The 15,469-nt window shown below is 40.5% G+C and overlaps 3 protein-coding genes across 4 annotated transcripts in view; 2 read left to right on the top strand and 1 right to left on the bottom strand.

Moving 5' to 3' along the window:
* LOC111957647 (oxysterol-binding protein 2) overlaps positions 1 to 15,469 on the top strand; it is a 275,496-nt gene that overhangs the window by 70,722 nt on the left and 189,305 nt on the right. The gene's annotated exons all lie outside the window — the stretch shown is intronic.
* Positions 103 to 3,099, top strand: LOC111957652 (nodal homolog). The gene is made up of 3 exons (XM_023978558.2): positions 103 to 877; positions 1,512 to 2,329; positions 2,439 to 3,099. Exons 1-3 carry the CDS (start codon positions 586 to 588, stop codon positions 2,589 to 2,591), a joined length of 1,263 nt encoding a protein of 420 aa, XP_023834326.1. The 5' UTR covers positions 103 to 585; the 3' UTR covers positions 2,592 to 3,099.
* Positions 7,432 to 14,377, bottom strand: LOC111957660 (eukaryotic translation initiation factor 4E-binding protein 2). The gene is made up of 3 exons (XM_023978571.3): positions 14,012 to 14,377; positions 8,232 to 8,423; positions 7,432 to 7,941 (listed from the first exon to the last, which is right to left on the bottom strand). The coding sequence occupies exons 1-3, from the start codon at positions 14,145 to 14,147 to the stop codon at positions 7,910 to 7,912; spliced, it is 360 nt and encodes a 119-aa protein (XP_023834339.1). The 5' UTR covers positions 14,148 to 14,377; the 3' UTR covers positions 7,432 to 7,909.

The raw sequence follows: 15,469 nt of genomic DNA, 5'->3' as shown, positions 1-15,469 counted from the left end.
CAATTTACTTTTGTTTAATGTTTAAAAAAAAAAAAGTAAGGCGGCCAGGATGATGCAGGGAACTTTAGTGAACTATTCAATAGTAATGACTATTTAGAAACAAGCACTGGTATACATAATTGGTTAATAAAAACGATGTGTGTCTATTAGTGGAATCTTAATCTGATCTCAATTCCACATGGCCTGTCCGACCTAATGAAAATAGTTTGAAATGTTAACTAATATTACAGTTTTTTAAAGTGTGAAATCAGAATGGGTTCTAACAGCTAAGATCATACATCAACTAGGAGTATAGTCCTACGACCTAATGAATGTAAATGTCTGGATAGTTTCGAAAGACAATGACCTTGGCTAAATGCTGTCTTGTCGTCCCTCTGATGTGCACTGGGGATCGATCAGAGAGTTGTTAAGATGGCTGGAGTCAAAGGGCAGCTGTCCACTATAAATGCCCTGTCTGGACTTCTGTCTGCTCACAGCATCATTTCAAACCAAGACAAGCTAGAAGGAGGCTGACTAGTTGATGCCATCTTCTCTTTACTTTTCAACGTGACTTAACGCTACAGTGGATAACACCGCTTCTGTCAAATGGAAGGCTTGGCATGGCTCGTCCTTTGCGCGCTCCTCATCTGCTTTTTCAGGCTTGGCAGTTCGGGGAAACTGTCGCACCATTCCCGGCATCACAAGAGCGCACCCGAGTCCAGTTTAGGAAATCTAAATTCGTACCATCCCAACAGGTACCCTCTCTATATGATGCAGCTGTACCGCTCCTTCAAGGCTGCAGACTCCTCACAGTCCACGGCTGTCAACGCCGTCAGTGCAGCCGATGACAGCCACTTACTGCGGCATTCTGACTCAGTCATCAGTCTCATAGCAAAAGGTGGGTATTGGTTTCAGTTTGTGTTAGGCATATTAAAACTTGTTACGCTCTATTGGAAACACTCAAGTTATTCTTATTTTGTTTCGCTGGTTTGGATTTTTGAATTTGCGTTTCAAACATTTTACGACATTATTGAACTGGCCATTCAGTTTTACACGTCTTTAACTTGTCACTTTTTGGACCAATAATACGTAGTTTGACGTGTGTATTGTAGTTTACGATAATGTGTTTTGACCTGTAGTTCAAGCAAGCGCCCGAGCCAGGTTAGATCTCTTCACACATGTCCTCTCCATCACTGCCAGCCACTTTGGTTGCAGGGTGTGTTATCTGCGTTTATCAGATCTTCCCTCTTTACAACCCAGAAGTGTCACAATGCTTATTCGACTTTAAAGTTTTTTTTTATGTGAGCGGGTGTGTGTATTAGCCCCTCAGACAGCTATACAAAAGGGGGTTCAATACACATCCTGCTCTCACCCTCTGCTGCCCTCTCCTCCCACTCCCTCCAAAGCTTTGACATTTGTCTAGTAGGCTAGGCCTAGTGGTTTGGCTAGTTTGTGGTGACGTGTACGTACGTTTTGTTGATGGTACACTGACAGTATTCAGCTGGTTTGCTGATTTTGTTCGTTTCTTCCAGGTTGCCATCAAGTGGGTGAGAAATGGACCGTCACTTTCGACATGTCCTCCATCTCTGCGACTGACGATGTCCAGTTGTCAGAGCTTCGGGTCAGACTACCAGCTTTCTCCGCCTCCAAGCGCGTCACATTGGACATTTATCACTCGCGAAAGCAGGACTGCGAGTCTGACACTGAAATGTGCCGCGACGAGCGCCTTCTCTTGGGCAGCTTTGGCGCATCGCCCAGTGACACCAAGTCTCCATTGAACGTTTTCAATGTAACAGCTCTGCTCAAATATTGGTTGCACCAGGGAGACGCAGTGACGGAGAGTCAAGAAGCAAGAGTTGGAGATGTGATGGAGGAAGATCACGGGAGTGGGGTAGATGGAGAGATCGACATGCCATACATTAAGCATTTTACGCACAGGCGAAGGAAGGTTCACCATCCGACAGCCGAACGGGTTATGATGGTTGTCTTCTCCAAGCACAACCTGCCTCGGGATGGCGAGAGCGCACCCACTCTCATCCGTACTGTGGAGCACTCCAAATACGCAATTTTGGACCAAGTCAGCGGTGAAGCTCAAGGGCGACGCCACAAGAGAAACCGAATGGAGAGAGTGCGGATGGCCGGCGGAATTGCAGCGAATGGTACTGGGTCACTGGCTGAATCCGTCCAACGCCCACTATGTCGGAAGGTGGACATGTGGGTAGATTTCGACCAGATCGGCTGGAACGAGTGGATTGTGTATCCAAAGCGCTACAACGCGTTCCGTTGCGAGGGCGAGTGCCCTACTCCGGTGGATGAATCCTTCAGTCCCACCAACCACGCATACATGAAGGTAAGATATGAAAACAAAAACATACCTAAACGTTTCCATTTGGTTTAAGTTCCTATGCAATATATGCTCAGTGCAGCTTTCCATAAAATATGCTTATTTTCTTTTTCAGAGCCTGTTGAGACTGTACCATCCGGATCGTGTGGGGTGCACCTCCTGCGTGCCTACGCGCCTCAGCCCGCTGTCCATGCTGTACTATGGTGATGAAGACGTGGTGTTACGGCATCATGAGGACATGATCGTGGAGGAGTGTGGCTGTCACTGATACCCCAGCCATGTCACCTCACCTTGCAACCAAAAATACCACTTATTTAAAACGCTTCACTTAGAATGGCATGTTGTGCGTCATGAAATGACTCTTATTGAAGGTGTCCATCTGATTCAATTTATACTTCAGGCTGTTTGTGGTCTGTAACATGGAAGATACATTTCTTTGATACTTACTGTATCTTATACAGTCATCTCAGGTGTTCTCATCTGAAACAACAGCATTGCATTTTAGATGTGTCCTTAGATTGAGCCAATGTATTTACTTTATGATAAAAGGTCTACTGTTATTTATTTGAATATTTCAAGAAGAAAGACTTCACTTTTTGGGTCATACTTAGGCTGTATGCATTTATATCGGCAGGGTTTTGGTATTTAAGAAGTTTAAAGGAATATTCTGCCAAAATGGTATCTTACTTGTTATGAGTACTTTTTTAGTCACTCATTTATTAAAGATATTTTTGTACATTGAAAAAAAAATATATTAAAGCATTTTATTCTGTTCATCGAAGTGTGACATTTATTGATTTAATCCACTGAAATGAGAAATCTAGGACATTTCAGCATTGTATTGGCCTGAATTTTTGACTGCCAAAAACATATTCTGGGGTGAATTTAAATTGACCAAAAAAATAACCACTTATTTAATAAAAATGAATGCAAGTCCTTTCAAAGTGATTTAATTTACAAAATTGTAATATTTAGCTCCATTTAATCATTTGAAGTTCTTGCAACAACTTGCCACTTGGCTCCGTTTTTAGAGGATTGTGGGTAATTGAAATTGTTTTGACTGATTTATTTGACTTTTTTCTTAAAACATGCATACAACTTGAATCAAATTTACATTTCTATATTAGTGTTAAAAGGTGCAATATGCAGAAATCGCTCTGCCATTTTCTGGTTGCTAAAAATCTAATAGTTCGCCAAATTGTGACAAAGAGGCATTCAGAGTGTAGAGAATCATTGTACCATCTAAACCACTGAATATATTTTCAGCTGTTTGAAGCCGGTGTACAAAACCCAAAAGTTAGACACAAAAAGGAAACTTAGGAACAGGAGGCATAGAAATAGTACACACCGAATGGATCTACTGCTTCTCATCCTTGCTTTCAATGCGAATGACAGATTGATAACTCAGATTTCTATGTGAATTTGGTCGGGTTTATCAAAAAGTGAGATATTGCAGCTCTAAGCAGCTTGTTGTGGAGCATGATTAATACTCTATTGATGCATCCATGCGTCACGACCAACAAAATCCCCATCAAAATCCTTCAGTTTAAGCTTTAGTTTTTTTGCATGGGCTGCAGTGGTCTAAGGCACTGCATCTCAGTCCCTGGTTCGGATCCAGGCTGTATCACATTCGGCCGTGATTAGGAGTCCCATAGGGTGGCGCACAATTGGCCAAGCGTCGTCCAGGTTTGGTTGGTGTAGGCTGTCATTGAAAATAAGAATTTGTTCTTAACTGACTTGACTAGTTAAATAAAGGTAACAAATAAAAAAGTCTCAATCAATCCTCCACATCCCCCTGTTGGCCTTCCGCATCTGCAGTGGAAGGTGGCCGAGCTACACATCCCCCTGTTGGCCTTCCGCATCTGCAGTGGAAGGTGGCCGAGCTACACATCCCCCTGTCGGCCTTCCGCATCTGCGGTGGAAGGTGGCCGAGCTACACATCCCCCTGTCGGCCTTCCGCATNTGCGGTGGAAGGTGGCCGAGCTACACATCCCCCTGTCGGCCTTCCGCATCTGCGGTGGAAGGTGGCCGAGCTACACATCCCCCTGTCGGCCTTCCACATCTGCGGTGGAAGGTGGCCGAGCTACACATCCCCCTGTCGGCCTTCCACATCTGCGGTGGAAGGTGGCCGAGCTACAGCAGTGTTTGTCAGACCATGAGACATCCCAAAAATCGGTCTTGTAACGAAAACGTCTGAACAGTTTTGCCTACAAACTATTTTGAACACTAGCGGAGCCTCTCACGAACAAGAAGATGTTCTTCATTTTGCCCCATGACCCCCACAAGTATCACTAGTACTCATCTGAAGGTAACCTATACAAAACGAACGGAAATCTCGAGGTAGTTTGTGCTAAGAAAAATAAGGGGTAAACCTAAACAATGTTACACATTCAAATGTTTGAAATTCTATTTTGGGTTTACTAAATATTTGTGTTACATCAATTCATATTGAATAATATTATCAGTAAATCCAACACATTTATTTGGATATTAATTGTGTGGATGTACTTTGTAAATTTCGAACAACTTTTTTAAAAACTCAAAAACATAGGACATTACATCTAATATTAATATTGTATGTAGATACAACAGTTTTTTTACAGTGTACTTGAGAATAGGATGGCCCCCACCAAGCCTAATATGTTTTTAAACTGTCATGATGAACTGATCAAGACAAGCGTGTTTATGGCTTTTCAGACCAGTTACTTGTGAACTGCTTTACCATCCTCACCTCAAATCCTCATATCTTTTTATAGTATTACTGCACAGATTATGGGGCGTCATCAGTGCCCCTTGTAAAAAGGCCCAGCCGAGCAATATCCTAGTTGATTGTGTTCAAAGCAATGGGTATCGGGAGGAAATTAACAGAGCAATGACTAGGAATGGGTCAAGACAGGGGTGGGGAATGGTGGAAAGAAAAAAGCAGTTGTTTATTTTAGGGGTGCCAGGAAGCAAGAGTGACAGGAATGGGGGAATATAGACCCCCTAACAAGAACAGAGTGGCGTTAGTGAAGCTACTGTGTGCATGGCCAGGAGGAGTGGTAAAGTGCAAAGTGTCGTTCCACATCTTCACACTCCCCTGCCCTGAAATTACACCTATCCTAAGTCTCTCTCTTAGCAAAAGGAAAGACACTCCCCTCAGATACATTTTTAACCCGTGCACCAACTAAGAGGCAGGTTGCGTTCCAAAACTAAGCTGTTAATGTAATTTATGCAAGTACAGCCAGAAAAAGTGTGATCACAGAGTCAAGAGATCAAATCTGAATTCAAAGCTATCATCAAAGCCGTATTAACTAATAACTAAAGCTCAGTGTTCAGCCCAGATTAATAACCACTGTTGCCTCCATGACAATCCATGCTGATCAATAGTAAAGCAATTTAAACAGGCTGATCTGTTGGGGTGACAAAAGTCTGTCATGGTCATTGGGTCCTCCTATGGCAGTGGTCATTATGGGACCTGGGGTTGGACCCTTGAGTGTTTGTTCAGACACCACGGCAGGGCATGGGGAACTGGCCCAGTGGGTTTCCCGTTAGTGCTGCAGTTTCAGGATAGTGACAAGGAGCCAGGTGTCACAGCTTCTCTAGCACGTGTTGATTTTCACACACTGAACCCTCATGAACAACCCCCTTCTGTTCCCCACCACACACACAGAACCCTAGTGGTCAGTCCATTGTTCAGATAGTCTAGTGGGCTAATATTGATTCAACACTGTTTATGTATCCTAAATGTTGTTTCACAATGTCCTATGCATAGAACCCTTACTTTTATTGGTACAGATTCCCACAGAGAAAAAAAGATTGATTGACAGTGCATAGGATGTTGTGCATTATTGAATTCTGACAGAGGAACAGACCTTGGTTCCTGCTTGGCAAGTAGGGCATCTGGTTGACACTCCTAGAGGCTAGGCAGAATGAAGTGCTAGATTCCAATTTGGGAAATGTCTGCAGGGCCCTCTGGTGTGTCATTCTTGCTTTGTTCTGACTGGACCCGATACCCGACTTACTGCTAAATAACTAGTTTGACAGAGTCTCACAGCCAGGTAATATCACAGTCGCTTAAAGGCTAAATGTCCGAATTTACATTGGGATTTATCAGAATATGTAAGCACCCATTTAATTGAATAACAAAGTCATGAATGTATCACCTCTAAAGCATATAATGGATGTTTAAAAATAAAAAAATAAAAAGACAGGAACCTACTTTTAAAATAATCATAGGTCTTGTTGTTCAAGTTCTTCCATTTACAGCCAATATGAATCATAGGCTGCGTTTAGACAGGCAGCCCAATTCAGAAATTTTTTTCACACTAAATTGGTCTTTTGACCAATCACATCAGATCTTTTCACATTAGACCTGTTTCAGAGCTGATTTGATTGGTCAAAAGACCAATTAGTGAAAAAAAAGATCAGAAATGCGCTGCCCGTCTAAAATCAGCCATATAGGCCTACTGCTTATACTGCATGCAGACAGTGTGGCTTTTGGATGAGAGGAAGGACATTGTGGTGTGTATTGATTACTGCTTTCCAGGCTGTTGGTTCTGGAATGTTATCAGTTGCAGGAGGGAACTTCCTGAAGAATTCCACAGATGTAACTCCTGCTACACTACAAACACAGGACATTTACCGCTTTGCTTCACAGAAGAATGGAAGCGTGCCAGTGGACGTGTAGCCGCGGTGCCGATAGCTTCTGATGGATGTGAACAGTGACATCAAGTTCAACCATTGTAGTGCGTTTTGAGTTCGAGCAAAATTTAACATTGACTAGAGGCAAAATTATCTAATGGCTTTATGTACATTTAAAATGAAATGTTTCAGGAAATGCTGGAATTGTAATTTATAACTCATAGTAACGATATCGTCTTTTATTTTACTGTTACATATTACCAGTGGAATAACCATTTGTGGGTCATTCGTTTTTTTCTGTCAGATACCAAGGGGTTTCCCCGAGGGGAACATGTATTGCAGTCAGCAACCCATTTACCATGAGACTAATGACACTTGCCAGATTACCGAGTGCCCGAGGGTTTGACAGAAGCTATCCTGTGATTCTGGAATACACATTCTATTCACACGGGTTACTTTTTAGGAAATAAATCTACTACCAAATATATGTTTTCTTTGCTTTATTTCTTCTTCTTACATACCATGTGAAAATGTATTTATTTTGTCTCAAAACAAAGGTGACAAAAATATCCCTTTGTATGACTATCTGTAAAAATGTAACGTTTTTTGAAGGCAGTATTTGAAGAGAGGTGAAGGGTGGGTAGCCCATGATTAGGGTGATTTGAGTGTCAAAATAATTTTAAAGAATGAAAACAATTGTATTGAATCTTTAGCTCCACACCACTCCTCTGGGCAGTCTTTTTCACTGTTGCTGCTGGGTTCACAAGAGTAAGGCAACAGTTTTCACAGTAACAACACCACTGATATTGAAAGTTAACACAGCAACTAATGGACACATCTGTAAACACAGGGTGACAACATTGTAGCGAGTCTGGACAGGGGATTGGCTGGGCCTCTTCTTTAGCATCATGGTAGTAAGTGAAGTTGTTTCACATCCCTCTAGAATGCTCATTCCACCACCAGTTAGATGTCCATTTCAAACTGTGCATCATCCCCTTCACAAACAAAAACACATGTGTTAATTTATTTCCTACTAACCCTATATAATAGCCTATTTAAATAGTCTGACAGGCAATACTTACATAAAGGGCAAATATTGAAACCTGTAAATTATCCAAACATTGAGCTTCCAGTAAATCTGAACATTTTATCTCATAAAATAACATTTTCCATAAAACAAATTGATTTCCTATGACTGTTTTCGGGGATGTTTTTGTTGTGTTGGCACAGTAATATCTGAGATACAAGTAAATATTTGTCCTGCCTGACTTGATCACGTTCTTACCAGCGCTCTTGTCAGCAGGTGCCGCGATGTTGTTGTTCAGTGGTTCTCCGTTATGGGCCTTTACATTGATGATGTGTTTTGAGGGTGGGCTGGTGACCCCTGGAATGTCAGGGAGAGAGTACGGGGGAGTCCTGGCCAGCGGGGAAGTGCGGCACTCCAGCAGGAACTGCCGGTCGTAGATAATTCTTGTACCTAAGGTACATACAGGTAGGGGTAGAAATGTTCAATAAATAGTGATGCAAATGTTACGGATAAAACAGGAGCACAATCCCTCCATAGCACTCATCCTGTTCCGCAGTCCTATTTGGTTGAAACCCCCCTGCAGTGAAATCTCACACATCACATACTCTTTCATACTTTTCACAACAGGTGTCTGGATATTTTGGAACACTGAGAACGTGTGTGACTGTGAAGTGAAAGCCCTACATAAATAATGATAATAATAAATATAATACATTTATGTACTTTTCATTACAAAATCATCTCCAAGTGCATAAATCAACATACCGTCCCAATGATTTGATATGCATGTGTATGGCTGAAAATAAATAAAACTAGTGGCATCAACAAATGGATCAAATGCAGGGATTGCATGAATCCTTAAAATATATATGGTGCAAAATGGTTCTGTTTGTACTGTCCTCTGCTGTTCTGTCCACAGGGTAGTCAGTCACTGATATCTGCTCACCAAAGGGTGGTTCAAGGCAAGCTAGCCTACATATAAATCGGCCAGCTGCGTTCTGTGCCAGAATTTCCCACGTTACTGATGAGTGGCCTAAAAGGACAAACCTCAGCAAAAAGGCAGAGGAGTAACCCGTGGGAGCCCTCCGTGCATTACCCCTCCTGTTAACCTTGGACTAATATTAGAGCAGGAAACTGAACTCAGTGCATCCCAAATGGCATCCTATTCCCTATATATGGGCCCTGGTCAAAGGTTGTGCACTCTATAGGGAATTAGGGGTGGGAATTGCAAGGGACCTCAGGATATTACAATACTTAGGTGCCGATTCCTAATTTATTTCAACCATTTGATGTCTATGATGTACTAAGTGCCTTATTGAAGAGCGATGTAAAATAATCCACTGGGGCTCACACACTTGATCCCCTTTTGCTGCAGCTTTCTGCCCCACTTATTGCAGAATCATTAACCTATCGTTTTAACTTGACAATTGTTTCTGGAGTTATCCGTAAGATCTGGAAAACGGCACAAGTCTTCCCTCTACACAAAGGTGGAGATCCTTCTGAATTGGATAACTACCGTCCAACTTCCAAGTCATCTTGCCTTGACAAAGTCCCATGCCAACTCTCAGCCTAGAACGGTTTGAACTTGTCATTCTGTTCTTAATGAGCACCCATCTGGTGTTAGACCTGGACACCACTGTTTCAGTGGCTACAATTATCTTAGATGATGTGCTGTGTTGTTTAGATCATAAAAGTCATTGCGCTGCCTTATTTATTGACTTGTCAAAGGCGTTTGAAATAGTTATTGAACAAATTGCAAGTTGCCTATCTAACGGTATCAAATGTAGTTTCTTCAATATTAGGAAAGGTGTGCCACATGGGTCGATTTTGGGCCCTGTTCTCTTCACTATTTATATAAATAATATTTGTCTGTTAAAACCTGTAACATTCATCTCTACATGGATCATACAGTTATTTACTCCTGTGCCCTCAGTACAGCAGGCCATTCATGACCTTCAACTTTGTTGACTCAATTCAAAAATTGCTTATTGATTTTAAACTAGTGCTAAGTGCTAATAAAACCAAATGTATTTTGTTCTCTCGGTCTCGTAATATTGATCGTGAGGACCTGCATATTTGCACATTAAAAGGGAGCCTAAATTGAGGAAGTTCCCCAATCAAAATACTTGGGTATTTTGATTGACAATAAGCTCTCTTAAAACACACATTGAAAAACTGACAAAAAAAAGCAGAGAAATAAGATTTGTTTCTTTTCTAGTAATAAATCCTGCCTCACTTTGGAAAGTAGGAGGAAGACTGCTTGAACAACGCTTCTCCCAGTACTTGATTATGGTGATATAGTCTACATACATGCGGCAGCCTCTGTTTTAAAACCTTTAGACTCAGTCTGTCACTCAACACTGTTTTATCACTGGGGACAATTTTCATACACATCACTGCATTTTGTATAGTTCTGTTGGCTGGGAGTCTGACTACCAGAAGGGCTCAGCATTGCCTACTTTTTGTATTTAAAAGGGTTCTTCAGAATCCCCAACTACCTCGGCTCACATATTAATTGGAGATCCAGCAACTTTCAGACCCGCTCTCTGGACTGTCTGGTTCTGGAGGACCCATGGGTCTCCACTGAGCTGGGGATTTGACTCGCTGGTCTCCATTGGACAGTTTAGAGCCATTTTGAAGGAGATAATATGTGATAGTTGTGTTTGTTTTGATTAATCTTGTTGTATTGAATTGTGCGTTCATGTTCACAAGGCTTTCGATACTGTGATTTTATTGCGATTCGATGTTCCAAACAATTTGCTCACCATATGTCTGATGCAGAGACAAGAGAGCCATGGGAAAACAAGTGTTTATCAGTCATGGAAATAAAAGTGCTGAAAACAAATTGGCTCCCTATTTGGATAACAAGCTTTGAAGGAAAAATAGTGGTTTTGGTGCAGGTACAGCCAACTAGCGCAAAAAATAATATTGCGGTATTGTCAAAACGATACATTGTCAAAAATAATATCCCAATATGTAACTGGATTTATTTTTTGCCTCATCACTATAGGGAATACGGTGCCATTTGGGACCCTCACTGGGAGTTAACCAGCTCACCATGACATCACCACATGTCAAGAAACAAATGTCACTATTATTCAGGAAATTAGTAGGAACATTTTTATCCATCATATCTTGCATGTTATTGCATATTTTACATATCATTCAATGCATTTAAAATGATAAATGCTTTGAAAGTTCTAGGAAACTTTATATGTTTCTCATTTGTTAATGGCATCTTGTGACAGAGGGTTCATGCAAAACGGCTGCTGCTGAAAGATAAGAAATTGCAACATGATCTGGCAGGTCCTGCTAGTGCGTTAACCATCTCTGAATCAGTGTTGAACGCTGCCACCAACACTTCAGCTGTGCAGCTTTCCTGGATCCTTGGAACGTCCCTACCCTAAACCATAGCCGTTTGAAAATGTCAATTTAAATAGGGTTACATCAGTGTTGGGATGTCACAAGGATTCTGTTTAGACTTTTCCGTGTGGAAACGCTTTTAAAAAACATGACAGGCAACAGTGTCCTAGCCTACATATTCATCATGCAATCCATGCATTAATCATGCAACAAATATGTTCTCTGGAACTACTTAAAATGTCAGATACTTTTACTTTGCAATGCACTCTAGTCTCTACCTGCTTGCTATACCTGCTTCACACAATATGAAAGGACTCATGTCAGTTGTTGCACAGATGTAACCACACATGCATGTGCATATAATGCATCCTATGAATACAACAAGTGGGGCGGCAGATAAGCCTAGTGGTTAGAGCGTTGGGCCAGTAACCAAAAGGTGGCTGGATCGAATCCCAAGCTGACAAGGTAAAAATCAGTTGTTCTGTCCCCGAACAAGGCAGTTAACCCACTGTTCCTGGTAGGCCATCATTGTAAATAAGAATTTGTTCTTGCCTGACTTGCCTACGTAAAAAAAATAATTTAAAAAGTTGATGTTCTCTTGGGCATTTACTGTTTTTACTAATGACATACCTAGCCTTAAGTAAATAAAATAATTGCAACCCTAAACAAAGAGCTGTTCAGTTTTAGTATGGGTGACTAGTCCTAAACATCTCTCAAACTAAAACCATTGTATTTGGTGCAAAGCATTCCTTAAGTTATAGACAGACCTCAGCTGAATCTGATAATGAATAATGTGGCTGTTGAGCAAGATGATTAGACTAAACTACTTGGTGTTACCTTAGATTGTAAACTGTCTTGGTCAAAGCATAATGGTTCAATTACAACTCAATGGTTGTAAAGATGATGGTCTGTCCATGATAAAGAGATACAAGCTCTAGTTCTATCTTATCTTTATTATTGCCCAGTCATATGGTCAGGTGCTGCAAAGAACAACCTAAGAAAGCTGCAGCTGGTCCAGAACAGAGCAGCCAGTCTTGCTCTTCACTGTAATCAGAGCGCTACTTTCCAAAGTGAGGCAGGATTTATTACTAGAAAAGAAACCAATCTTATTTCTCTGCTTTTTTTGGTCAGTTTTTCAATGTGTTTATTGTCAATCAAAATACCCAAGAACTTGCTCAATTTAGGCTCCCTTTAATGTGCAAATATGCAGGTCTTCGCAGTCAATATTACAAGACCGAGAGAACAAAATACATTTGGTTTTATTAGCATTTAGCAATACTATGCATGCCAGCCTCTCTTGGCTATAAGTTGAGGAGAGTGACTGCATCGCTTCTTGTTTTTATAAGCAGCATTAATATGAAAATTCCCCCAAAAATTTACTTACCCCACTAGGGGTCTTTTCACAGCCCCCAGGTCCAGATCAAATTCAGGTAAAGTACTTTTTAGAGCCATGATTGCATGGAACTCCCTTCCATCTCAGACAGCCCAAGTGAACACCAAACATGGTTTTAAAAAACAAATAAAGTAACACCTCTCCCCTATCTGACTTCATTACACTTGTATGTAAATGTTAACTGGTATGTGTAAGTTATGTATGTAGTGTTCGGTCAGCACATGATCTATTTTTAAATGTATGCATCTCTGTTCTTGTCTATTATTGTTCTGTATTGTTATGTTATATGTGGACCCAAGGAAGAATTGCTGTGGCTTTTGCAACAGCTAATGGGGATCCTAATAAAAGCCCCAAATCCTTGAACGCATGAAATGTTGCAGACGCCTGTCATAAAACAGAATATGAATTGAACCTATATAGTGCACACTTATCTAGGAAAAAGCTTACAAGTCCATGTTGTCAATTAGGTCTAATTATAGGTAATCATACCCATACCCATAAAAATCAGTTGTTCTGCCCCTAAACAAGGCAGTTAACCCACTGTTCCCAGTAGGCTATCATTGTAAATAAGAATTTGTTCTTAACTGACTTGCCTAGTTAAATAAAGGTAAAAAAAAAAACAATCACTCACTCTATTGTTGCCATGCTATAAACCAGGAGTTCAAATAATCAAAGCTTGACGATGAGTTTGTTATTTGAATCATCTGCCTAGGGCAGGGGCCGAGTTTGGGAAACCCTGCTGTAACTTACAGGCATTAGTTCTAACTACTACCTAACTAGTTAGCTAACATTTGTGTAGCTAAATAATTAAGCCAAGTGACGATCTCTCATAGCTATGTTGTAGTTGTCTATAAGTTACCACTACTTCCAGTTATTAGCCGAGACAGCAAGATTCCTACTGATATCAAGTCACACCAGCTCGTACATGATGATCGTACGAAAAGTTACACTATATACGCTATATAGTTAACAAGCTGATGCAAACAATGGCACGCTATCAGAAACAAAACAAAGTCACTGAGGAAGAAATGAGCATGTTGCAGGCTGAAGTTAATGCGTTTGTCAGTGTACAATACTGCACCGCAAACATTTTGCTAGAGAAATTTGACTGCTAGCCTTGTCCTTTTGTCTAGAGATTTGACAACCCATCGAGGTTGTGTACGGGGCACCTGCATAGCTCGAACGCATAGTAATCAGGCTAGCAATCGAATAATTTCCCGTTGAGTTACATATGGCATAACACACAAATATATATAGTTATATAAAGGCTAGCTACTGTTACCTCCAGGAGTTATGCTGAACGGAGTTCCTCCGGGAGTTGTGGAGTAGTCGTGAGGCATGTGCGCCGCGTCGTTTATAGTCACCCATCTGGTCGGAATGGACTTGCTAGTAGTGGTTTTCTGACAGCCCGAAGACATTTTCAAAACACAGGGCCGTTTTCTAATATCTACAAATTAAACAACGTAAAGATCCTGGACATTAAACTTTTGTTGTGGTTTTATCAGTTCTTTGCTTTGGTTCAATAGCAAACTAGCTACTTTTCATAAAATAATAAGTACAAATAATGTTAACTAGTCACACATTCCTACACGCAAACCTATAGCAGAGGCCAGGTTCTTATTTATTAAAGGACTTTCGCACACGTTCCAAACTCACCCTCAGCACTCACTCGTTGATATTATATCGCCCCCCACTGTTGGATGGTGTTGCTTCTTAGATACAGTATATCGACAAATGTCCAAATTGGAAAATAGCGAGTGAGCCAAACTGATTTAGGCATCAATCAATTCAGTGTAATAATATGATACTGTTAATCAGTGTGTCTGTGTTCTTGAAAATGCTAGGAACATTATAGTCATATGATGATGGATGCAATGCATGGCTTTTGAGAAAAGGTGACCTATTCAATATCCTGAGCTATTACTGACATAATGCTCCAGGACTTTCATAATAAAACGTTCATAATAATACAACCAATTTCTCATTGCCAGATCTGCTCCCTACCATATCCTACTGTGAAAGAATACCCCAACTGTGAAAACTTTAGAGCCATTGAAAATAAACAAGCTATAGGCCTCTGGCCCTCCGGTGAAATGTATTAATATTGTCCACATACATTCAACAGGTAAAATAATACTAATCTCACACAAACTCTCACACACACAAACACAGGGACATTTCATTTCTTTATTAATTTTGTAAATGATTTGAGCTGGTGTACAGGGTAAATTATCTATAGATGTCATCGGATTTCATTTGATTAAAAGGATTGTACATTTATATATGTTTTCCATATTTTACCTCTTCATAACAATAAAAAAAAGCAAACAAAACAAGTTAAAATACCCACAAGACCCCTATTTTTTCCCATGTTTCAGGCATTACCCATAACTCAACAGTCTCTTGGTAGCTATGATGCCAAAAGTACATCCATAACATTACTATAATCCTGTTGACAAGGGTGCATAGCATTCTAAGTAAATATATATTTTCATATATTATATATATATTCATTTATATTAAAAACATTTTCTGTGCATGTGCGCAGTTGCATTCCTAAGTATTGAGTAATATGCTATTGCGTTAATAATGTCTTCAATACATTCTAAAGGAGTATATGTGTTCTCTAGTTTTTGCAACAGTTAATATTTTTTGCATGAACTTGGTTTTTGTCGTCACCTCCATAGTTCTTCAGTTCATGATATTTTCACTATAACTTTGAATAAGTCTAAAGTCCTAC

Source organism: Salvelinus sp. IW2-2015, linkage group LG33 (genome assembly GCF_002910315.2).
Source record: "Salvelinus sp. IW2-2015 linkage group LG33, ASM291031v2, whole genome shotgun sequence".
Taxonomy (NCBI): domain Eukaryota; kingdom Metazoa; phylum Chordata; class Actinopteri; order Salmoniformes; family Salmonidae; genus Salvelinus; species Salvelinus sp. IW2-2015.
The sequence above is the reverse complement of the archived record's forward strand: the minus strand, read 5'-3'. Positions and strand labels throughout refer to the sequence as shown.

Excerpts from the sequence above, each read along its gene's own strand:
- LOC111957652 (XM_023978558.2), top strand. The coding sequence starts at position 586 with ATGGAAGGCTTGGCATGGCTCGTCCTTTGCGCGCTCCTCATCTGCTTT. Across the intron at positions 878-1,511 it reads CATCAGTCTCATAGCAAAAG|GTTGCCATCAAGTGGGTGAG; the intron begins GTGGGTATTGGT and ends CGTTTCTTCCAG. Across the intron at positions 2,330-2,438 it reads CCAACCACGCATACATGAAG|AGCCTGTTGAGACTGTACCA; the intron begins GTAAGATATGAA and ends TTTCTTTTTCAG.
- LOC111957660 (XM_023978571.3), bottom strand. The coding sequence starts at position 14,147 with ATGTCTTCGGGCTGTCAGAAAACCACTACTAGCAAGTCCATTCCGACC. Across the intron at positions 8,424-14,011 it reads GTTCAGCATAACTCCTGGAG|GTACAAGAATTATCTACGAC; the intron begins GTAACAGTAGCT and ends TATGTACCTTAG. Across the intron at positions 7,942-8,231 it reads ACCTGCTGACAAGAGCGCTG|GGGATGATGCACAGTTTGAA; the intron begins GTAAGAACGTGA and ends TTGTTTGTGAAG.